This window comes from Maylandia zebra, linkage group LG18 (assembly GCF_041146795.1).
Source record: "Maylandia zebra isolate NMK-2024a linkage group LG18, Mzebra_GT3a, whole genome shotgun sequence".
Lineage (NCBI taxonomy): Eukaryota > Metazoa > Chordata > Actinopteri > Cichliformes > Cichlidae > Maylandia > Maylandia zebra.
Genome location: NC_135184.1, coordinates 27,265,772 through 27,290,613, shown reverse-complemented (window position 1 = coordinate 27,290,613; position 24,842 = coordinate 27,265,772). Strand labels below are relative to the sequence as shown.

General features: G+C 41.8%; 2 protein-coding genes across 5 annotated transcripts; both read left to right on the top strand.

The window, feature by feature from the left end:
• The first annotated feature begins 3,252 nt into the window (after nt 1–3,252).
• erich2 (glutamate-rich 2) lies at nt 3,253–6,404 on the top strand. Of its 3 annotated transcripts, none has more exons than XM_012923534.4 (7): nt 3,253–3,419; nt 4,272–4,348; nt 4,452–4,555; nt 4,675–4,732; nt 4,825–4,896; nt 4,978–5,103; nt 6,214–6,404. In XM_012923534.4, exons 2-7 carry the CDS (start codon nt 4,303–4,305, stop codon nt 6,333–6,335), a joined length of 528 nt encoding a protein of 175 aa, XP_012778988.3. In that variant the 5' UTR covers nt 3,253–3,419; nt 4,272–4,302; the 3' UTR covers nt 6,336–6,404. The 3 variants fall into 3 exon arrangements, with proteins under 3 accessions (XP_012778988.3, XP_004567276.3, XP_012778989.3); XM_004567219.5 differs by having other exon boundaries at nt 3,255–3,419; nt 4,425–4,555; nt 6,214–6,377; XM_012923535.3 differs by lacking the exon at nt 6,214–6,404 and adding an exon at nt 6,060–6,160 and having other exon boundaries at nt 3,281–3,419; nt 4,425–4,555.
• An 834-nt stretch (nt 6,405–7,238) lies between these two features.
• On the top strand, nt 7,239–23,101 carry LOC101473770 (glutamate decarboxylase 1). Of its 2 annotated transcripts, XM_004567215.6 has the most exons (17): nt 7,239–7,396; nt 8,426–8,544; nt 10,448–10,504; nt 11,972–12,109; nt 12,994–13,236; nt 14,255–14,345; nt 18,110–18,222; nt 18,368–18,483; nt 18,834–18,913; nt 19,004–19,058; nt 19,166–19,282; nt 19,364–19,428; nt 19,520–19,598; nt 20,299–20,448; nt 20,609–20,716; nt 20,875–20,964; nt 21,092–23,101. In XM_004567215.6, exons 2-17 carry the CDS (start codon nt 8,469–8,471, stop codon nt 21,263–21,265), a joined length of 1,752 nt encoding a protein of 583 aa, XP_004567272.1. In that variant the 5' UTR covers nt 7,239–7,396; nt 8,426–8,468; the 3' UTR covers nt 21,266–23,101. The 2 variants fall into 2 exon arrangements, with proteins under 2 accessions (XP_004567272.1, XP_004567273.1); XM_004567216.6 differs by lacking the exon at nt 10,448–10,504 and having other exon boundaries at nt 7,240–7,396.
• The last annotated feature ends 1,741 nt before the right edge of the window (nt 23,102–24,842 follow it).

Here is a 24,842-nt window from a genome sequence, read left to right as displayed (position 1 = left end):
GCCCATGAACTGAGAAAAGTCAAGTGTGCAGCTGCCAAGATGCCACTTGCCACCAGTTTGGCCATATTTCAGAGCTGCAACATCACTGGAGTGCCCAAAAGCACAAGGTGTGCAATACTCAGAGACATGGCCAAGGTAAGAAAGGCTGAAAGACGACCACCACTGAACAAGACACACGAGCTGAAACGTCAAGACTGGGCCAAGAAATATCTCAAGACTGATTTTCCTAAGGTTTTATGGACTGATGAAATGAGAGTGAGTCTTGATGGGCCAGATGGATGGGCCCATGGCTGGATTGGTAAAGGGCAGAGAGCTGATTTGTTTTTGTTTTGTTTTTGAATGTCAGAAATGTATATTTGTGAATGTGGAGATGTTATATTGGTTTCACTGGTAAAAATAAATAATTGAAATGGGTATATATTTGTTTTTTGTTAAGTTGCCTAATAATTATGCACAGTAATAGTCACCTGCACACACAGATATCCCCCTAAAATAGCTAAAACTAAAAACAAACTAAAAACTACTTCCAAAAACATTCAGCTTTGATATTAATGTGTTTTTTGGGTTCACTGAGAACATTGTTGTTGTTCAATAATAAAATAATATTCCTCAAAAATACAACTTGCCTAATAATTCTGCACTCCCTGTATAAACTCGTTTTTCAGCATCACTCTGACACTGGATGTTTGTCATTTTAGAGATATTGGGCAAATGCAAGAAAGAATCCTACATGTTTCTTTAAAGTCATATCCTGGTTGAAAAGGCTCCACTGTCATGCCATTCAGAAGTCTCGGGTTACAGACGATGTCTCCAAGATTTGAATTGTAAAGCAGAAAATTAGAGGTCATCCAGGTCTTTGTGTCTTTAAGACATTCCTGCATTTAACTAACTGTGTGTTATCTGGCTGCATGGATAGATAAAGTATCTTCTGCATAGCAGTGAAAATGTATACTGTGCTTTCTAATGATACTGCCTAAGGGAAGTATACTATAATACCATAAGAACTGGTCCTAACACGGAATCCTGCCTGCAAGATTCCTGGATTCCTACTCTCCACTCTAACCCTCTCAAGGCAGGCGTTGCAGATTTGCAACAGTTAAAAGCTAACAACCTGATTACCCCACATACATATTTTATGAGGTTTTTTTTACTCAGAAGTACCACTGCAGGTATTCTTTTGTGCATTAGCAACACAAACTTAATTTGCGCCTGAGAGGGTTAATAAAAGCCCACAAAGTCTACACTGAAAGCAAATATGCACACGCTTCAATGGCATGTCAGCGTGCACAAGACGGTCCCAAGGGAGTGCTCAGTGTAAGAAACTTCATGACCCTGCCTAATTGATATGTGGTTTTATGTGTGTGTATGAGACCAAGTGAGTGTGTGTAGGAGATGAAGAACAAAATACACATTTAACACTCCAAGCTAACCTCACCTTTCTCTAAACAGCACTTCAGACTCTAGGAGAAAATGAACAGTCCTGCCAATCATGTGCTAATTTAGGCTCTCTGGGATGTCTGAGTCTGGAGCCTGTCAGTGTGACAGTCCATATCTCGCTGAGATTTTAAGACAACCGTGAAACAATGGAGCCAAGAGCAGAGGAGACCTCAATCTATTAAACACGCACACACACAATACCTTGTTGCATCTTCACATTTTCTCCCACACTCACCGACACACACATTCATGACAGAGGGCAGCTCTTTCGATGTGTGCGCAGTTAATGTGGCAGTAACAGCTACTTATTGAATGAAATATGGCTGACATGGAGGGTGGACTGAGGCAGTCTCTCAAGGGCTGTGAGAGAACCCTTCAAACCCTTGAATATATGAGCTCAGAAACTGTAAACATGCAAATGCATTCTTAGTCTCTGCTTTATTTTACACGTTTGCAAAATTGTAAAGTTGAGGGTATAATAGCAGAAAATCTTTATAGGAATATAGCATGCAAGCATTGGATGAACCAGTATAAAACATTAAACTGAATTAATGACTCCATACACTGAAATTAAGCAAATTCTCTGATATGCAAAACAACTATTATAATAGTCATAAGTTGGCTTGGTCTTCATACTCTGGGCTCCCTTAAAAATAATGGGATGCACCAGATTGTCCACTGTGGACGTGAGCTGAGTACTGGGGTCGACACATAAGGGTGTGTAATCACCTGTTCGGAGTATCAAGTGTTTCATTTTTTTATCCTGTTGAATTTGTAGAACTTCATTTACTGCGTAAATCTTTTTATTAATGTAAGGGAAAAGACAGAAGGGTAACAACAACGTGTAACAACTAAAAAATGAGGCACTCGGGAATGTAACTATTTGTGTGTGCAGTCTGTGAGCTAAGAATATTTACATGAAATGATTTGTTAGTGTTACAAACCCATATTTAAAAATTATATTCACTGAGAAAAAAGAGACACTATTATTATTATTGTTCAACTTATATATTTTCATATACTGCATCTCCCCCCAAAGCAGTCTCGCAAGACAGCAGTCACCATGAAACACCTATGGGCACTCATCCATCCATCCATTCGCTTCCGCTTTTCCTTTTCAGGGTCGCGGGGGGCACTGGAGCCTATCCCAGCTGTATTAGGGAGAGAGGCAGGGTACACCCTGGACAGGTCGCCAGTCTGTTGCAGGGCTAACACACAGGGACAGACAACCATTCACACTCACATTCACACCTAGTGGTAATTTGGATTATCCAATTAACCTAACCCCACAAGCTGCATGTCTTTGGACGGTGGGAGGAAGCCGGAGTACCCCGAGAAAACCCACGCAAACACGGGGAGAACATGCAAACTCCACACAGAAAGACCCCGGCTTGATGATAGAATTGAACTCAGGACCTTCTTGCTGTGCGGCAGCAGTGCTAACCACCGTGATGGGCACTCATTTCTGCTTTAAAAAACAAAAAAATTCCCAGGACCATTGCTTCCATAAGATAAGATAAGATAAGATAAGATAAGATAAGATAAGATAAGATAAGATAAGATAAGATAAGATAAGATAAGATAAGATAAGATAAGGAATGAAATACTATATACATTAGAATAAAGAACTATACAAAATAGAATAAATAACACGCATCTAAATGTTAGAGAATTTTTAATAGATCTTTGCTGGAGTGCCATTCATTCATTCATTCCATAGATTTCAAATCATCATTAACTGCTTGGCATGTCTCTGATATAATGTCCAAATTTCCGGCAACAATGAAGGCCACAGCGAGTGGGCGTTACGCCGTTGCTTAGTAACGGCTGTTTACCTCCTTCTCCGACAGCTAAAGTAACAACCGTCAACTTCCACTGCAAGAAACAGTCAGAAATTCACAGAACAGGACCTCAGACTTAAAGCAGATAAACATCTTGTGCAACAGCAGGTGTCCGTGACGGTCTGCTTCTACTAGCTACAGGTTTGCTGTTTCTGTGAATTGCAGCCCTGTTGTTCACAGGCTGCTCATGCTATGCAGTTGTTGGGCAGGACACTCGTTGCTCTAAGTGGGTCACACATTTTTCAAGTTTGTCTTTTCACTGCCCTACACATCCTATTAAGAAGATGTATAATAATTATAATTAGTATTTTTGTTGTGTCTTCACCTGGATGTTGCTTTCTGCTAAAGCAACTTGCAAACCGGATGGTGAAAAGATTTTAATGACAACGTTAGCTTCACGTGTTCCTCTGCTTGTCATCAGTATTTCATTTTTTGATTTTGTGAGATGACAAAAACGGTAGTTCCTGAGTAATCACATTAAAACGCTCATCTGGTAGTTATTATAAGAAGACCATAAGCAGCAAGACTCTCAAAGGCTGCTATATATGTCCTGTTTTGGGCAACAAAAAACAAACATTATTATTCATTTATGTAAAGTTGAACAGGATAAGAGGTGTTTCTGCTCTCAGAGTACACATGAAATAAGTAATTAGACTGCAACTATGGGACGTGGTGAAGGGAATTTACACCCGGTGAAGATGACAGACTTTGAAAGCTGTTGCTTTCAAAGTCTGTCCTACAGTACGCGAACAAGTACCAACACAGACCCCCTGAGCATCTATATGTAAATGTTGCCCTTTATTCTAGACAGCATTTGGTTTTTATTTAGACTTGTTCTCTGCATTCATATTGTTTTATAATGTTGAGCTGCTCTTTGAGTTTGTGTGTGGCCCACCTCTAGAGCCACACAGTATCGAAATTCTTCCAGCCAGTGATCAGACCAATGAGATACGCCTCTGATACATTTCTGACACAGATCACCTGTGATTTTAGGATTGGCTGAGCACCTGTGGAGCAGCTGGAAATGAAAGGCACTGAGATGTTAAAGTCCTCAGGCTCGAAAGGAACAGGTGGGTACAGGATTAAATGCAAAGCACGAAGGCAAAAGAAATAACATTAAAAAGTGATTATGGTGATGATTGTCAGGGGGACCAACAAATGCTCACGCACCAGCCGAACCTCTCCTCGTGTATAAAGCTAAAGAGGACAAAGAACAGACTGAGAACGTGAATGTGAAGTGTGAAGACCTTAAGGCTCCAGTAGAGCTTTTAATGAAGGTATAGCAATGCAACTGGTCCAGCTTGTCCACACTTCATGCTCTGTCCACAGAGTGCTTTTTTCTTTGCATGTCTGAAATGTTTTTGCTTAACTTTAAAGTGAAAATGTTATCTTTCAGTTCCTCAGAGCTCTGAAGGACAAATACTTCCAGCTGGCTGTTAAACTCTGTCACATGAGTACGTATCTGCTATACATCTATCTGTCGGTCAATGAATAAGTCAGCGAACCATCAAGTTAGTCAATGCTGCCTCTTCTCTCCTCGCTCCAGTTCTCATCTACGAGCCAGACAATCCTGAGGCCTCAGAGTTCCTCCCATTGATCCAGAAGAAGCTGCTGGAAGGTGACAGTTGTCTTTGTACAAACACTTTAGGCTGCATGTTACAGACTAAACATCGAAGGTGTTGTTTGATTTTTCCATCAGAGCAACACGCAGAGAAAAGCAACGAGGAAGAAAGTGATGATGATGACATTGATTCTGGAAGTGATGAGGACCCCTCTCATAGCTCATCTTGCTCCTCTTCATCAGCCTCAGATGATGATGATCATGGTGATGATTATGAAAAGGAAAACCATGTTTACAAACACAAGCCATGCCCTCCTGCTCATATTTACCCTTATTAAAGCTGTACGACCTGTCTAGCAGGGACTATGTTACATATATTGTGTTTATTTTAAGGCACACTGCTGCTGCCCACAGTTGCAGTCTTTTCAGTGTAGACACAGTGACAGTTACATATTCTCTCATATTTTCACCTGGAATTAAAGGAGCTCATGTGGACTGAGCGGATGCCCTCATTTCCTGAAAATGTGAACTGATAAATCGCTGATAGATCAGCCGTGAAAATATACGGACAAACCACACACACGCTTCCTGATAAATCCGATAAACATTTGCACGTTGACCTGCAGAAGAGACTGTAAATGAATCCACTCGATCAGAGTCATATCCATTTTGAGAATCATTATGTGATTAAATGTAAAATACCTTAACCTGTTTGAACTGATGCTAAAAATGCATTGGAAAATACAACCCTGCAGTTTTATGACCAGACATGCTAAAACTGAACACTAGGAACACACAGCACATACAGTTAGCAGCTAACTGCTCAACACAAAGAAGCAGCTGAGGAGTTTCGGCCTATAGATCTGATGATATGTAAATGCTGCATTCGTGTTCCTCATTCTTGTTATAATAACAGATATTTAAAAGTCAAAAATCTTCTAAGCGGTTATGTTTGATCATCACTTAAAGTGTCATCAGCAGTCTCCAACTATTGGTCTCCTAGCAGCAATCTGGACACTCTGCAGCCAACTTGGCCAACCCTTTGATGCTGACTCTAGCAGTTATGTTAAAACATTATCTAAACTGTCACCGGGACATACAAAAACATGTTTATGTATCATCATTCAGATTGCATGAAATTCAACAAAAAAACACTTTCCCCTGGAAGTTTGCACGTCTGCCACCATGTTTGCTGAATCCTCCCATGGCTTTGATTTCAGGATTCTTTAAACATCAGCTCTCTCTCTGTGAAGATGATAAGCGATGCTGCATGACAGGGAAAAGATGTGGTATAAGGAGTATGTAAATTTCACAAATTTGTGCATGAAACAAGAGAGACCAAAGTCATGATTTCTTACTTGTTTTGTTTTTCAGTTTTCACTGTGGATGAGAGCTGTAACGTGACCCAAACAAAAGAACTGATTCTGGAGTCCATCTGGTCCACTCTCCAGTCTTTTGTTATGGCGGCAATTAAATTAGCACAAATAAAATGTTAGCCTATGTAAACTCATAAGCAGTGAAGACCTTTTATGTGCCCTGTTTTAGTGCAGATGTAAATCCCAGCAGCTAAGCCTCCTTGTTGAATGCCATCAGTCTGAGTTTATCTTTATGCATCTCCACATGTCACTTGTGAGTGTAGAAAGATATGATTGGCTCCTGATAAAGGCTGAATAAATTGCAGCGGCTGAATGAACATAATGGCTGGTCCCTGTCTGTGCACTGGATCCAGAGGCAGGCGTGAGGATGACAGAAAGGACACTAAGCCAGCGCCCGCCATGCTTTGAAGTCTCGGCGTTATTGTCCGTGGCGAGGTTAAAGCAGTGAGTAGGTCAGAAATTATGATGTAGGCAATGTTTTCATCTCATGAAGGTGAATGTTACAGACAGTGCTTGCATGGATGGATGGCTCCTGGATGGCTTGTCCTGCTCGCTTTATAATACGTGTGTCCATTCTGGAATAAATGACCTAACAGCTTCCACAGGTCCCCAAAACCAAATCAATCAACAGATATGAGGAGATGGACCGGATGTCCTGAATATGTATCTGTTGGTATTTAAAAGCCCAGCTATGCAGTTTCATTCCAAGGTCAATTTCTATGTAACCAAATTTACATTCAAGTCTCCACCCTCATCCCTGTGACACCCACCCACACCTGGAGACACAAGAGCTCGCCCACACACACATATACGCACACAGGGGCGGGTAAACGTCATCGGTATTTTTCCTTTTGCTTGTTTGGTTCCTTAAAGTGGATTGCAGCTGTCAGTAGCACTCAGGGAAGCTTCATTAGCCGTCAGGGTGGGAGGCAAGGCTGTGACTCATGCCTGCGTGAAGAGACCAATGGGCAGCCGGATCCTCAGATATAAATAACGAATAAAAATATTCTTGAGTGAGAAAGGGTCACTTGCGCGCCGCCGGATGGGATTTTATCAGTGCGCTCTGTTGATATTCCGCCATCGCCACCACTGGACTGTTTCTTGTCGCGCCTTCGGGTGGCAGTTGTAACATTTAAGTTGTACTTTGTCTGGACTCGACAACCTGTGCGCCCCGTGAGCCGGTAAGATCCCTTCTTTTCTTCTCCAGCTGCACCCTTCGTGTCTGTTTCTTCAGAGACAGAGGTTGGGGGGGAAGATGCTTAAACCACTCCACTTTTCAGCCGCTGATATCGTGCGATCAGCTTTGGAGGACAAAATATCAGAGCATAAATTAAACAATAATAATAATAATAATAATAATAATAATAGAATTCTCACATAAATCATTCCCAGACGGGAGACAAAACGAATTTATTAGTTGTTCAGCCTCTCTCTCTCTCTCTCCCTCTCTCGCTGCCTCTCTGTCTCGTGATGACATTGTAGTAAGGGTGGTGTTCAAAGCATATCTTAATTGAAATGTCGATTACTGAGTCAACACATGAACGGGGAACGGTTATTTATGTGGACACTGTCACCTCATTTTATCAATATTTGCTGCCTGTGAAGTATCATTTTAATGCATTCGTTTTATTCTGATTTTCTGATCATCTCGGTGATTTTATACGATGGGAAACGCGGGCCTTACCTGTTCTTTCTTTAATATTTTGGTTTTGGTCGTTTAAAATGTCATCTGTTATATAACAAAACATTTTTTTCTTTTTAAATTAAACGATGATTTGGTTTTAACGATCCACAAGAACTTACTGCAAGAACGAGCCATGTTTCTTTTGCTAGTTCCCAACTTAAAAACAAAAAACAAATCTGTAAATCTGTGGCCCATCTGTAAACCTGTGTCATGCAGCAGCGCTGGGTTAGTTAACAGCTGACTGAAAGCAACACAATCCGAAGAGTGTCTCTAAATAAAACCTATACCCATGCAGCCATTTTATCCCCCAAAGTGTTGCGATGTGCGTCTTGGTTGCGCGTTGTGCGCAACTCACTCCAAATTGCGCGGCTTCAGCCGTTTAAGGGAGAATGAAGCGCTCCTGGTGACTCACGGAGCAAAATCCGTGCGTTTTCTGATCAAAATCTCGGCCTGCCGTTTAAACTGCACGCAGTTATCGGAAATCCGACACGCAGTCTCTCCTAACACTGAGTCGTTTTGTTTGCAGCTGAATAATTCCCGCACCCGGAAACCAAAGTAACACAGGACTGATGGCTACGTCTGAGCCGAGAGCCGCCGGCGGGGAACAAGACCCCAACTCAGCTAATTTAAGACCTCCGACCACAAGTAGGTCCCCACACTCCTCTCCCTGTTAACAACACTTTGGCTTCGGCTCCCCGAGGCTAAATTGTGTTTATGGTTTTCAGTCTTCAGAGCGCTCGGGCTGTGGTGAAAGCCACTCGGTGCCTTGCTCAAAGACACTTCTGCAGCGCGATCTATCGCCAGCACAGCGGTTTAAACCCAGGTTCACCCTCCACGCGCCTCTGTCTGCTTCTCTCTCTCCCTCTCTGTCTCTCTCCCCTCCTTCCCTGTCTGATAAAGGAGAGTGCAGCCCGGGCCATTTGCTGTGTGGGCTCCGTCGTTAATCATTCCGGTTAAAAACAGAGCCATCACAGCTGCCTGTCGCTGTCTGGCGGACCAGCCGTGCGCGCCGAGCGGCGGACCTGGCAGAAATAATGCGCCATTAAAGCGCTGGCATTTCTAACGATCTCGGAGCGTTTTTCCTGAACGTGTTCTATTCAAAATATGAGTTTCAACCCAAAATTAAAAACATGAAGATTTGAAGATTTGATCCTGTGCACCTTTCGTCTTGATAAAGCAAAAAAATTTGATATAAGAATTGTCTGTAATAATTCTCATAGTTTAGGCATGCTTTTTATTCGCTTCCTTTTTAAAAAAGAAAAAGAAAAATCTAAACCTGTGCATTAACCTGTGGGTTAATTAATCACGTCGAGCCTTTGTCGCATACACAAAATTGACTCCATTAGAGCACACTTGAGCAGCCATCTGCAGTCCAAAGCAGGGAAATAATTGCAGTTTTTGTTTTGTTTTTTCAGAAAAACGTTACAGGGATAGCCTGCAGCTCCTTTTGTCCGGTGTGCAAATACATGCTTTATTTTCCCTTCCTCGTTACCGGATACAAAATTTCGAAATCTTTTATTTGTGGCCCTTGAGTGCCAATAAACATATAAAAAAATCTTCAGACTTTTTCTTTCATGGAAATTTAAACCAAGAAAATGTCCTTTTAAACTAGGATGTTTGTTTTGTCTGTTTGCTCGCGTACTGCTGCTGCTGGATGTTGCCATTATCTCTCTGCCACGCTCCATCTCACGCCTGGCGGCTTTGCGTGCGCGCGCGTCTGTGTGTGTGTCCGTGTATGTGTGTTTTTATGCCTCGGCCTCCGCACCTAGGGCTGTTTTTTGTCGGAATGAGATTGCTTCAGTAAATTTAAATGCTTGTTTTTTTGTTTTCGCAAGTTCTACATCAGGTACATTCGCCTCGTCGCTTCTCACTTTTTGCGCCGAGCGCTCTGCATCTTGTTCCCTGAGGCTTTCTTCTCCATCTCAGCTCACGCGTGTCCACGCTCCGGTTTGTATGTGCATGTGTGTGGCACTAAGTGTATATGCATGGGCGTGTGTGTGTGTGTGTGTGTGTGTACGTCGACGCACTACGCTCCAAGTTTGTGCTTCAAGCGCCTACTGTATACTTCCAGACCAGAGACATTACCAGCTCGCTCCACTCACATACTGCGATCCACTCAATTAATTTCTGCCCTCCTCCGTGAGCTCATTTCACGGGTGTTAATTCCAGTCCGCCCTTTGGCTGGGTGTGTGAGCCGGCGTGGATTTGCCGTGCGGGTCACTGTCGGTCCCTATTGATTGAACTCAAATCGGAAGTGTTAGCAGACTCATCCCCCCCCCCCCCCCCCCCCCCCCCTCCCTCTTGTGATCAGAGGGGGTGTAAGGAGGCTAAATCCGAGTTCAACAAAGCAAAACAGTCCGTGCAATTCTTTACAGAAAATATGAATATACCCAAACACCCCACAGTCGCACACCTGGCCAAGAGTCGCTCCTTCACGCTTCCATTTATTTATTTTTTGTTCCATGTGCACGCTGTGCTCCATCACCCGCCTCACCACATTTGCTCGCGGTCTCCACGCTCAGAAACTCAAACGTTCATTTTGTTTTAGCCAACGAATACGCGTGGATGCACGGATGCACAAGGAAACTGGGGATGAAGATTTGCGGTAAGTTTTGTTTCGCCACGAAAAAAATGGTTTAATCTTGAAGATGTTATTTAAGAAAATGAAATAAAGAAATACATTTTTTAAAAGATTTTTTGACATACCATGGCTCTCGATATTGAATTCCGTTATGACTGCTTTCCTTCCTTTTTTTTTTCCTTCTGACCGGTTCACATTTTCTTTTACGATTTATTATGATCTTACTCATTTCGAGGCCCTCAGAAATATAGGCCACATTACAGGTTGATAGAGCGGGGCCGTCCTCCACACTGTCAGTGTGCGTTTCCATCTTCCAAAGGTCACTGGACATTAGCCTGTAGGTCTGCTGAGGAGAGCCCCGGATCAGGCCCCCCGCCCCTCCTTGCACCCTCCCCTGTCTTTCCCATTTCAGCACCAATAGAAAAATCTCCGGGGCAAGCCTGGAAACAGAAAGCAGAACGTGCCTTAAAATAACTCGTAACGATTTGCTTTTCCTATCACATCCGGTTATTTCTTGAGTCACTTTTCTCAGGCTTACTGTCAGTGTCTCTAATAGCCCCCCTTTTTTTTCTATTTTCTTTTTTGTTACAGTGGAGGGGGTGGATGTGACGTTTATTTTCTCCATCACTTAAAGGAATCTGCTTTCAGAGGCTCACACGATGGAAAGTGTGGATGTTTATTTATTTGCAGTCACGCAAGTTGAATTCAGTGTCACGTAAAGCTCTACCCATTCAAAAGGCGCATTATTGACCGCTTTGCTGCAGCACAAGTCTGAGAAAGTCTGACATTGTTTTGTTTGTTTTTGGTTTTTTAGTAAGTGATCATCGGATTTTCATTAGTTAAATGACGTTTTAACCCCGCGCAGTGGCCACTAATTATTCATACGCTTTATTAATGAGCAATGAACATTTTCACTGAAAATATATTTTTAATTTAAGCGACAAAGAGCGTGTGGCTTCCCCGTGTTTTTGACGCGCAATTAGGCCCACGCATTATTCTGCACATATATGCGAAAAGCTTATAAAATCTGACGGTGGCCCTGTAGAGACACGCTGCTTCAGGGCACTTTGCATCCTTCATTAACCCCTCTTCGGAGGGTGTATATTTATTGGCTGTGTGTGGCAGCCTGTCCTGAGCACCGAGGCAATCAGTCTGCGCCCATAGGGGAGGGGCAAGCTGGCTGGGCGCTTCCTGACGGGGTGAGGCTGTGATGTCACGGGATAAGGCGGGCACCCACGGGTGCTTCCTTTTCCTACTTAGCTTATAAATTTGGCCTCCAACAGAGAAGCTTTTCAGATTGAAGTATTCCGGCTGTTTATGGGCTGATTAAAAAATTTCACAAAAATCTCAATTTTCTTTCTTGCTTTTTTTTTTAAATTTATTTTCTGTTATATTTTAATTTCGCCGTTTTTCTTTTTGTTTTTTATTTTTTTATGAGTGGGATGGAGATGTTTGGTGATAACTCCTTCTCTTCGCCGTGCAACACCTTAGGGTTCCTGCAGAAGAACAACAGCCTGGAGGAGAAGGGGAGGCTCGCGGGCCAGAAGAACTTGCTCTCGTGCGATAACAGCGACAGGGACGCGCGCTTCCGCCGTACCGAGACCGACTTCTCCAACCTGTTCGCGAGAGGTGAGGAAACCACACTTCCGCTATCCCAGATCTTCCTTAAAAAACACCAACATTATTATTGTTATTATTATAACTCGGGCGTTTTAAACATGGCTTTCTTGACATACAACAGAGAAGAGCGTCTTCACTTGTCTGTCTGCCATCTCTGCGTTTGTCCTCTTTTTGCTTGATAATGACAGTGAGCTTTACAGGAAAATTAATTATTAGGCCAATATCAACAGAACGAACGAGAGGCCAAACTGTGGTTGGGTTATTCATGTATGTATTGTGATGTAAACCGTGCTTTCGGAGGCTAAACTCGAGGCTTTATAAAAGCCTTGCAGAACTAAAATACTTGGATATTCCGGTGGCAGAAATGTGACTTACAAAGTGAGGGGGGGAAGCTGATTTTAACACCTTAATTTAGCGCAAGCGTGATTTTGTGCTATTTTCATGTCCGTATCAGTTTTTTTTAAAGTAAATTAAGACAACGCGACGGAATAAATAGATTACAAAGCACTATTTTTTTCTTAGATTAAATATAAAATACTTTCCTTTCAAAGAACAGAATTTATTTTGATGTCATCTTAAACATAAGTGTTTGCCTACTCTTTCCTGTTAAAATGTCTGCTGAGAAATGTCTTTTGTGTGTTTTGATGGCTATTTCACAACTTAAAGCCTGCTAGCCAAAACCTAAGACCAATTATGGAGCCGTCTTTATTCGATCTAGCACAGAAATGTAGCCCGAGAAACTGCGGGGAAAATGGAGAGAATTTTAGAATTTCACTCAAAAACAAAGTGCATTAGCTTTACAAAAGATAAGCTAATCGATTGACGTGCTCAGATATTAGCTCCCAGAATCACAAATGGCTTCATTTCCCCTACTTTTCCCACGCCTCTTTTAGACCTACTGCCGGCTAAAAATGGAGAAGAGCCCACCATGCAGTTTTTGCTGGAGGTGGTTGACATCCTTACCAACTATGTCAAGAAGACTTTCGACCGGTCTACAAAGGTTTTGGATTTCCACCACCCTCACCAGCTCCTGGAGGGGATCGAGGGCTTCAACCTGGAGCTGTCAGACCAGCCCGAGTCCCTGGAGCAGATCCTGGTGGACTGCAGAGACACGCTCAAATATGGCGTCCGCACAGGTAAGGGCTTTGGGACGACCTTCATCGTGGAGGAAACATTAACCTACCTCAACAGGGAAAGATTTGTTTTGTTTTTTTGTTTTTTTTAGTATATGTGCTTGGGTAACTCACATGGAGGTGTGTGTTATTTTTGATGGCAGAGGAGATTGGTATGTGTGATGTGGGCGAAGATGCAATTAACTTTTAATTTTTTGCATTGAAAGCAAACAGCAGTGAGAGATGTAGTCCTGCACCTTATTACTGCCACACACATTATAGTAATAAAGCAGGACATTACATCTCTGTTAATATCCACACATGTTCAGTGTGTGGATTTTGAATGTGACACAAACTATTAGAGAATGGGCCATTTCTCGCAGAGTACACAGCCTATTTAGATGACTGCCATATGTATTGTACCCCTGGTAATTCACTTCACATCCTCCCTTTTTTCCACCCCCCGACTTATTAAAGCATGTGTCACCTGAGGGGATCCTAACACGGGCTGATTCAAGCTGTTAAAAACGACAACGCTCAAACTGTCCCCCGGGTTTTATATATCAGGCAGTCACTGACTGTGTCTACAACTCAGTAGCACTTTTTTCTCTCCCTCTCTTTCTTCTCAAAACATTTTGTGGCTGTTTTTTTAGTTTGTGGGCTGGAGGAGCTGTCGGCGGTGCTGAAACCACACACCTTTCATTTCTTTTGTCACAGCTGTTATTTCATTTTTATTGTTAATTCTTTTTATTACTCTGTTTATTATGTGAGGCAGGCACCTCCATAACCACAGTGTACATGTATCCATGACTGCATACAGGCTCCAGGTCTACACACAGTCACTGTGTGTATATGTGTGTGTGTGTGAGAGTCTAAATGCTTGTCATACAGCTGTTATGGCCCACTGAGCAGCGCTTTGTCAGATCCCTTTGCTATTATGGTTGGCCATGGAAATACAAAATGAAACCTGAATGATGACTGAATTTAAACCCATTATTGAACTTTTTAATATTTATTTTGTATTATTTTTTTCTCCCTTTAGGTCACCCACGCTTCTTTAACCAGTTATCTTCTGGCCTAGACATTATTGGTCTGGCTGGAGAGTGGCTCACCTCCACCGCCAACACCAACATGTAAGTCACACAGTACGCTCTCTGTACCGAGTGCCTGACACAGTTTATGTATAGAAGGGAAACACCTATACAATTCACAGGGGGACAACTGATATTTCCTGTTTGTAGGCCAGTGGAAATAGCCTCTAGTCATCATCATATATTAGCATTGCGGAAGTGCTTATGATGTACCCCTGGGCTCACTCCACCACTGGTCAAAGGAGGCCGATTATATAAAGTGTTTGTGTTTTCTCCCCCTGTATTGACAGATGGTAGTCTGGCACAGTGCTATACTGTGTGTATATCACACACCACCAAGCCCCAGGGGGTGGTTAGATTGCATATTGATCTCAGGTCACAGTTACATGTTCACCCAGCTTGAGTGGAGAAGGCCTGAACCCCACATCAGTTGCACACGCTCTCAGCACACAGATCCTGACGCAGACATGCTGTGAACAAAAAGCCACAACTCTGTGACACGATTACTGGAGTGAGGTGACAAATTATAGCAAAACACAAGCACACTCACAGAGGTTCATACAGACGACCACAGTCAGTTCATCCACATTTTTTACTGAGCAATAATCAGCCTAATATTTATAGCAATGTCACTTTCATGTGATTTTCTTAGATTTTGATGTGTATCAATAGCAACGTTTAAAATATTAATAATTTCACCTTCCAAAAATATTCGTAGTGAAATGATTCAACTTTTTACGTATGAAATATCAGAAGTGTGTGGAAAAAACACCCCCAGTTATCCACAACAAAAGCAGTCATTATCAAATAACCTGTTTAGTCTGTCCAGCAGTCAGTAGTCAAAGGCTAATAAATTCTATTGTTACATAACACAAAGAAAAGCTGCAAAATGCCACAATGGAGGCTGGAAATGGGAAATGTTACAGAATACAATAAGAGGCAATCAGCTAATCAACTTATTCTGCAGCTGTTTTATTAGTGAGAGACACAAATCAGTTAAGGTCTGTCAAAAACAGCTGAGGTTTGGTAGGAGTGCTTTATTTATGTAGGGGTTTTTTTTATTTCTTTAGAGGAGATAATAACGAAAGAATGAGGATTGTTTTAAGCTAAGGCTCGATCATGTAGTCATTATTAGATCATGAAGAAAATATAAACTGCATGGTTTCTGTATATATTTACAGTTCACCCATTACCCAAACAACCTTTAAACATTACAGCTTCTTACAGACTGGGTTCCTTTAACTAGTCATTAACAGCTTCATATGGCAATCACAATGAAACTATGATATGATAATACAGATGTTTGTATCGTGACTTCAGTCTCAGTTCAGACTTGCCGCATTCATAGATAGGAGAAAACTGAACTGAACTTCCAGTGAAGTGCAAAAATCACACCTGCATAAGTCTGACTTGGTGAAAGGGTTGGCACATAACTGCAGAAAATAACAGGACGAGTGCAGCACAAAAGGTCACCCAGAATAAACATTAATTACAAGACAATGCACTTTAGACCTAAAAGAATATTGTCCAAACTTGCTTCTGAGGACAGTAAAGCAAAGGCTAGAAGAAAACTGTGACACCTAATTTGTCCAATTTCTATTAAAACATTAGCATAGGAAACTACCTTCTTAGAAAAACTTTCCCATCTCATTTCCTGGTTGGAAGAATGCCCCAAGAGACGGGGCCATTGACTTCCCACACACGCTTGTGCACGCTTTCATAATGACACACGCACACATGCACACACACCAGCTCTGGCTGTCCCAGATACAGCAGCTAGGGTTTCCAGTCCATTGACTACAGGCTCATTGTGAGCTGGTGTTAGCAGATAGGCCAGCTGGGCCCCACACTGAAACACAATGTCCTCCGGCTGCACAGAAAACCCTGTTACATTGTGGAAACTGGCTGCCGCAGCTCCCCACGGAGTGCTCATTCCGGCTCTATTGTCCCCGTGGGTACAGACGGACTCAGTGGTCCTTTGAGGGGCTGAGAGGAATGTGTGTGGTGGTGATGGGGGGTCAGAGGATTAGTCACATACAGACACACGCGCAAACACACACACACAAACACATCCATAAACACACTTACACGCACACATTGAGTGCCCTTGATGATGATAATAAGGGCATTTAGGGGCTGTCCCTGGGGATAGGCAGGTGACTGAGGGGTAATTTTCACCCTGAAAAGACCAATGATTGGCTCTGATTGTGATAATGATCACCATTATTGCCATTACAGCGTGAAATGACTCAGAGAGAAGGAGAATTTTAAAAAGGTTGACTGGGGTTTTTTGTACCTTTTTTTTGTCCTGTGGCTGGGATGAGTTTTGAGAAGAAAGGAATATGAGACATCCAGGTTATTAAGTCTGCTTTATATAAACCATAATTCCACTATATCAAAGGACACTAAATTGGTGAGATGAGGCCAGTGAGGGACTGAAAAGTGAAGTGTTATCTTTGGGTGTAGCAAATCATAGTCACAGCCCAGAAGTCATAGAGTAGTCCAGCGCATTTACAAAAGCTAAAAATCATCAGCAGAAATATTTACACAAGAAAAATGCCTCCTTGGTTATTTTTCTTCATCTTTCATATTTTTTTTTCAATTTCTCTTTGTCTCTTTGTTTTTGTTCTCTGTCACTCAGCCTCTGCGTTGTGCGTGCTTCATGATGTTGCTTTGCTGCGTGCTTTTCTGTGCGCACCCTGCATCATCCCCTCATCTTCCTTTGTTGTCCTCTGTCACACTTCTCTTCATTGCATTGTTTCCCTAAATCTCACTCTGCTCGCAGACTTTATACCTCCCCCTTTCTACCAAACTACAAAAAACAACCTCAGCCCTTGTGCAGATAGCTATTTGAGGGGAGGGGAAAAAGACAGGGAGGAATCGAAGAAACGTGGAGATAACGCTGCTTCTAATTTGGGTGATGGGTGAAGCTACAGCGATGGAGGTGGAGGAGCGTTGTGTAACTGGCCTCATTAGAAGCGGGGTAAACAGGGATCAGCGTTAAGGGTGCGTGTGGGAAGCAGTGAAATGTCACTTAGCAAAGAGAGCAAAAGCTCAGGCCTCCTTTCTGTGACACATTTGACCCACTTTAGCTTCTCCAGGAGTTTTGTTGGTGGCTGTTCATGGAGATAACAGTCGTTTTATCTTTTATTAACTGACAGAGAGGTCAGGCACATATCAAGCTTTAAAAGCGTTGGCTCATTTCAAGAGTGTGAAGATTACTTCTTTTTTTGTTGTTTTTGAATCTTTTCTCTTTCATCTTTTTAATGAAATAATGAAATTCATAGGCATAGGCTCTCCCTCATTTTTTCTATATTCTGGGGCCAACAGAGGCTGTTATCTCTGTTGGCTGTTATCTCTTTAAAGCACTCCCTCTCCCTGTCCTTCTGTCACACACACACACACACACACACACACACACACGCGCGCGCGCACGCGCGCGAGTTCTCTCAGCCATCACATCAGCCCCATTCAGAGTCGCCGCTGAGATCGGCACCATTGACAGATATCCATCAGAGCTTTGTGTGCTTTAATTAAACCACTGAGTGATTTTAGGAGGCATTTGAATATGAATGTTTGCTGGTTGACTCATATCGGCCACTTTTTAATTAGCCCAGTCAGCACAAGCTCCACTTTTGTGCTCTGCAGATGGAATTATAGAAGGACTAATGAATAATATGGACACACAATGAATATCACTGTGTGTTTTGGGAGAGTCTGTGGACTCTCTGCCTTACGAGTGCATAAGAATGCTCAGTGTCTCTGAATGATGTGCTGCATTCATTACTCGGTGTTATGATTGTCAGGTTCACCTATGAGATCGCCCCAGTGTTTGTGTTGATGGAACAGCTGACTCTGAAGAAAATGAGAGAGATGATTGGCTGGCCAAACGGAGAGGGTGACGGCCTCTTTTCCCCAGGTCGGTCTGTAAATCACACTACCCATGTATAGCCAATATTCATATTACTGTATGACTTTTGGTCCAAATATTCCACGTGGATGTACACTGCACAGACTGTGTGCTGCTGTCCAGGGTACTGATGTGTGTGCGGTGTGCTTAACAGGGGGTGCTATCTCCAACATGTACAGTGTGATGATCGCACGGTACAAGTATTTCCCAGAGGTGAAGACCAAGGGCATGTCTGCTGCTCCCCGCCTTGTCCTTTTCACATCTGAGCATGTAAGTGACCACACACACACACACACACACACACACACACACACACACACACACACACACACACACACACACACACACACACACTGTACATCTCAGGTAATCTAACAATGCAGATAAGCTACTTCATTGACTGTAGATTAATCAAAGTCAGGGAATAAGCAGTAGGTCTGTTTAAATCAGGGCACTGGCTGTTTCAATTAATTCATTATTTTAGTTTTTTTGTATTTTGAATTTGACAACTTGACAGAGAGCAGGAAAAATGTCAAGCAACAATGAGCTCTCAAAATATCCCCCCTTTTTGAATTCAAAGGTATTTCATGGATAGCTTGGTCTGCTATGTGTCCCCACAGAGCCACTACTCCATAAAGAAGGCTGGAGCTGCGCTGGGCTTCGGCACTGACAACGTGATCCTGCTCAGCACGGATGAGAGGTTTGTAATCGTTGCAGAAATCATCTGATGAATACTGTATGTGCAACATGTAGATCCACAGCGATTCCATGCTGCTCTGCTCGTTTTCAGAGGGAGAGTCATTCCTGCGGATTTGGAAGCCAAAATCCTCGACGCTAAACAGAAGGTCAGGGGTTTTTTTTCCCCTTTTATTTTTTTAATATAATTGCATCTCCATGTACTTTTATCTCTAACCACATTTCTTTTCATCTATCCTGGGTACTACATCTGCAGGGTTATGTGCCATTGTTTGTGAATGCAACAGCTGGTTCAACTGTGTATGGAGCATTTGACCCCATCAATGAGATTGCTGACATTTGTGAGAAGTATAACTTGTGGCTCCATGTTGATGTGAGTAGTTTGCAGTAGTGATGATAGCAGGAGCTTCAGTGCGTCATCCACTCCTTTAACAGTACTGTTTTATCTCGTTAGGGTGCGTGGGGTGGTGGACTGCTGATGTCTAGGAAGCATCGCCATAAGCTTAATGGAATTGAGAGGTGAGCACATGGGAACTGATAAGCTCCTGTGTGTTGTTATTTAAAAGAAACCTCAGCGTGCTAACGATAGCACTGACAACATGTTTTGCAGGGCCAACTCTGTCACATGGAACCCACACAAGATGATGGGTGTGCCTCTGCAGTGTTCAGCAATCCTGGTCAGAGAAAAGGTACAGGAACACACACACACACACACACACACACACACACACACACACACACACACACACACACACACACACACACACACACACACAGTATCTTGTTTCTATTACTTCACCTTAAAAATTTATGATGACAAGTTTTAGGGACTTTTTTAATCCAAACGTTGGAGCAGGTCGCCACTTGGCATTATAAGGTCCACATATATATACATATGTAAAGCTATTGAGCTTTACAGCTATTGATGTTCTTAATTACTTCTGTTTATGTTTGTAAAGGGGTAGTAGTACAGGCAGCACACCAGCAAACATGTTTCATGCTTTTCTTTGAGTTAAAAGAATCGAATCATTTATGAAGACAAGTTATCCATCTGCGGTTAGAACACTGTGTAATAAAAGATAACTTGTACATCAACATGCTGTATATCTGAAAGATAACACAGAGACAGAATAAGACAATATGGAGGCTTTCATTCAGTAAGGTTAGTTTGACACAGACATGTAGCAAAAGCTTAAACATTTCCATTACACTTTGGGGGTTTTTTCTTCATTATAACCTATGAAAAATACAGTTCTATGAATATCCATATTGCACATTCATACTCATCAGCTTTTCTTGGTACATGTAGTCTGACATGTCTAAATGATGACAGCCTGGGCAGGAGACCTGTGAAAGGAAATGTTAACAGTTTGTGCACTTTGTCTGTAGGGAATCCTAGCAGGCTGCAACTCCATGTGCGCTGGCTACCTCTTCCAACCAGACAAACAATACGACGTTACATATGACACAGGGGACAAGGCCATCCAGTGTGGCCGGCATGTGGACATCTTTAAATTCTGGCTCATGTGGAAAGCCAAGGTGAGCCGGATGGACAGACGGGTGCATACATGCTGGCTAAAAAAGACAGAAAAGCATCTCCAAGCCAATAAGAACCTTCATGGCTTTGTTAGTGCAATGCTATTTAGTGCTATACTGAGTGTTCTTAACTGTAATTATTGGCTTCTCTTTTCCCCTGCAGGGCACCACTGGGTTTGAGCAGCACATTGACAAGTGTTTGGATCTGTCTCAGTACCTATACAACAAGATCAAGAACAGGGAGGGATATGAGATGGTGTTTGACGGAGTGGTGAGCTTCCCTCTTTTTATTTGTCCTTTACCAATGTCCAGTTTTAATCACCAGGGTTAATTCACTGCTGTTTAACAGAATTTTGTTGTATGTAAATGCAAATAAATAAATAAAAACCCACCGTGATCTGTATCTGACGTGTTCATTTCTGCCTGCAGCCACAGCACACCAATGTTTGCTTCTGGTACATTCCACCCAGCCTGAGAGGCATGCCAGATGGAGATGAGAGGCGAGAAAAACTCCACAGGGTACAACTATAATCACACTATAAGTTCCACCACGATCAGCTTCAAACAGCCAATAAAAGATGTTCACATTATTAGATTGCTTTCAGGAATACAAGGCTCTGTTTTGTCATCTTTTTCACTCCAACAGGTGGCGCCAAAGATCAAGGCCATGATGATGGAGTCAGGGACCACCATGGTGGGCTACCAGCCTCAGGGCAATAAAGTAAACTTCTTCAGAATGGTCGTCTCCAATCCTTCGGTCACCCAGTCTGACATCGACTTCCTCATCGATGAGATCGAGAGGCTCGCCCACGACCTGTAGACCTCACAGCCATCGCTGCTCCAGGGCCTTCCCGGAGTCTGTGATCGATTTTACTGCAAAAGCGAACGCCAGAGTGAAACATTCACAGTGCTGCAGTCCGAGAAATAATAGGACACGTTTTAGGTTCTTTCTTTCCGGTCTGCCTTTGCCTGCAGCACTCTAAATGTTTTCACCGCTGGAAAGAAACGAGCAATGAGAGAGCCTCTGGAGTTTCTTACTAGCTCTGGCCCACATAGGTACTTCTATAGAAAGAAAAAAAAAAAATATATAAATATATAAATATAAATATATATAAATATATATATATATATATATATATATATATATATATATATATATATATATATATATATATATATATATATATATTATTATTTTTTTTTTTTTTTCTATAGAAGTTTCCTTTAAAAGCAAATGTGCTCTAATGTCTGTGTGTGCAATTGAGCCTTGTAATGCACAAGTGTGTGAAAGAGAGTGTGTGTGTGTGCAGTCTTTTAATGTTTGTCTTTTAATGTCTTGTGTGTGTGCCACAGCAAATGTGTGTGTGAGTGAGTGTGGTAAATTAATGAAAAATAAGGGGGGAAAGAACAGATCGAAGTATTACAAGTATCATCAAGTTATTCTGCTGTATCATACATGTGCTGCACAATATGGTGGTGCTTTCAGCTGTACATATGTTTGATCTCAGCACTCTGACCTGTTTCCCCTGAACCCGGTGTCCAAAGCCCCGCAGCGACGTATTTTAGGCTCGCACTGTGTTAAAAATAAGCTAACGTGCTCAGCATAGTTACAGGTTGTGTTAAGTGTCAAGCTGTTACACGACTTCGGACCATCCGACAGAGCTACAGTCTGCAATAGTTTCCCTCGTAGAAGATCCCCATTTAAAGCTATCGTAGGTCTGTGACAACCTTTAAGTTGTAAAACTCTGGCTCGTTGTCCGTTCCCTGCAGTCACATCATGCCCATTTGTGTTTAAACCAATGTTAATATATTCATATTTGATGATATGGGAATGAGACAAAATATTTATTGCATTTCCGCAGGTGATTGCAGATTCAGGTATTTTATTGTACATGTATCTTTATGCGTGTTACGCTGTAACACAGTGAACCGAGTAAAGTTTATTTAAAGTGATATCGTCAGCCAAAGAGAGAATCGGGAACGCAGCAATCCATCGTCCTTCATGTATAACTTCTTATAGACTAGGTGTTTGTAAAACGTTACCTGTTGACCTTTTACTGCGATGCAATCTCTATACGTGTGTTTCTTTTTGTGATTGTCAGTCTTTTTGACCGAATGTTTTGAGATGATTGACTGGCCTTCTGATGAGATTAAGAATGAAAGCTCTATAATCCTCTGGCCGCAGCGCCGGTCTTTTATTTTAGTGAGAAGCACAAGGATGTGAGAATGTACTCTCTCGTTGAGACTGGGAAGAACGAAGAATTGCGTCTGTCTGAATCCTAATGCATTACTATAATATAGTATATTAATTGTTACACATATTACTTGTATTCTCAGTGTGATGGGAGCTCAATGGAATATCTTGTACAAAGGTACCTGTTAGTGTCTTTGCACATGTTCACCTTACTTTCCTCCATTGTAAATGGATGCGTTTTAGTATAAGAGTTATGTTAACAGAGTATTTATTAGGGACCATATGTGAATGGCACAATTGCATAAATCATATTTAAAGTAATCTGTGTGTGTGTAATGTGACAAGTAACTCTTGTATGTGAAGCTCTCTAAGGGAATGTTTCCCTGGCAAATTTTCAGTAGGCACTTTAACAGAATCATAACATCTTTAACAAGCTATTTAATAAAGTCAATATAAAGAGAACATGAAACTGTGTGGCTTATTGAAAAAGTAAAATAAAGAACACCCTGAAAAATGACATTTCATTTGTGTCCCTACTCCAAAGTATCCCATTCTCCCAACAAACTGCCTTTATCAGCAGCTACACACACACAGAGAGAGAGAGAGAGAGTATATATTATTGCCTCTCTGCCTAATCATCCTCCAGAAGCTTTGTTTGGCCTCCAGCTGTGTGTCGGATTGGCTGTGAAACCCTTCTCTCCAGCTCCTTCTCATCTTTATTCTTTTCTTGCTCTTTGCATCACTTTTCCCTCCTCTCTTATACTCATTTTGCTTTAAAAGAAAATCCTTCCACCTTTCTACTTTCTATGCCTTTTATTAAGCTACGATTTAGTCTGATTCAGTCTATTTAAGGCCTCATTTCATGAAGAAACAAATGCAATGCTTCCGGTGTTTCATAACCTCTGAATAGAGCACGTAAAAAACCGAGAGGAGAAACTCCGGAGTGAAGCTGCACTTATTCATGGAGATGTGCTCCCGGCGCCCTCTGGTGGTGACTCTGTGCCGATGGTGTGCCAAAAAATGCTTGTATGCCTAAAACTGATTTCCAGTATTTGCCAAAAACTGATTGCTCGTATTTAAACTGCTATAAGTAACTTGTTGGGCTATAATATGTGAAATATACATCAAATGCATCCCTCATGGATGACATAAAGTAATCTTGAGCCACGAACAACATTCGTGTAAAAACGTTGAAGCCACAATCAGTTTTTGGCAGTGACGTTTATATAACCTTTATTTATGCAGTTAAAAAAAAAAATCTCATTAACATTAAAAATGTCTTTTGTAAGAGTAAGTTGGCCAAGACAACAGCAGAAATGGCAGCAAATATTACAATAGTTCAGTAAAAAATATTTTAAGTGGGGATAAAGGACCGGATTGGTTATAATGTAAGTACAATAAAGATACTTGAAAAACAGATAATTTTTTAATTCTATATATAACCCCTTTGTAAACCCTGTTCACCGAAGTCTATTTACCAACATACGTAAAGGTAATACATATAAAAAATACACAGAAACATTGGAAATCACTTTTTGCCACAACACACAGCACATGATAATGATACCTTGTGAAAAGGGCTTCTAATAGTGCTCCTTCTAATTGAAGGAATTTCAGTATGTACAAATAAAAACATAAGTATGAGAATGCTTAGGCCCTAGAGTTAGACTAACTCATAACCCTACTTATATAGAAGAAAGCTTTTACTAGGTTTTACATTAGCATTTGCATGACTCTGGCTCGTGCCAGTTCAACTGGTTTCACTAAATGTGCTGGTATGTATTACAGGAGAAAGACAGATAGTATCTAACAGGCAAGGCATCAGCATTCTGTTCCAATTAAAGCTTTAAGAGTTTTTCACTGCAAGGCGGCTGTGGTGAATGGAAGTGTCACTTATTAAGTCTCACATCTTTCAGCAGGAAGTATGACACAACAGAGTGAGTGGTTTGAACAGGAAACAGCATTATCTGTTAAGATTTAAAAGCAACAATGTGCAGTGTTAAAAGGAGACGCACTGTCTTTCAGGGAGAAACATTATGTCAATATTTTTGACTACTGAGCCACCATAAATTATTAGGTGGCAAGTGCTAAAATAAGCTCAGATGAGCAAGCATCACTGCCACGATCAACTTTAAGCTATAAAAAATACCGACAGTAAAAGATAAAAGCAAGTCAGTTATGTGGATCTCACCACTAGCCTGTA

What these genes read in the sequence shown, in the direction of transcription:
- erich2 (XM_004567219.5), top strand. Translation starts at nt 4,303, where the DNA reads ATGAAAGGCACTGAGATGTTAAAGTCCTCAGGCTCGAAAGGAACAG. An exon ending in CTCAGGCTCGAAAGGAACAG is followed by an intron (nt 4,349 to 4,424) that starts GTGGGTACAGGA and finishes GATGATTGTCAG; the next exon opens with GGGGACCAACAAATGCTCAC. An exon ending in CAGTAGAGCTTTTAATGAAG is followed by an intron (nt 4,556 to 4,674) that starts GTATAGCAATGC and finishes GTTATCTTTCAG; the next exon opens with TTCCTCAGAGCTCTGAAGGA.
- LOC101473770 (XM_004567215.6), top strand. Translation starts at nt 8,469, where the DNA reads ATGGCTACGTCTGAGCCGAGAGCCGCCGGCGGGGAACAAGACCCCAAC. An exon ending in TCCACCGCCAACACCAACAT is followed by an intron (nt 14,346 to 18,109) that starts GTAAGTCACACA and finishes TATGATTGTCAG; the next exon opens with GTTCACCTATGAGATCGCCC. An exon ending in TGACGGCCTCTTTTCCCCAG is followed by an intron (nt 18,223 to 18,367) that starts GTCGGTCTGTAA and finishes TGTGCTTAACAG; the next exon opens with GGGGTGCTATCTCCAACATG.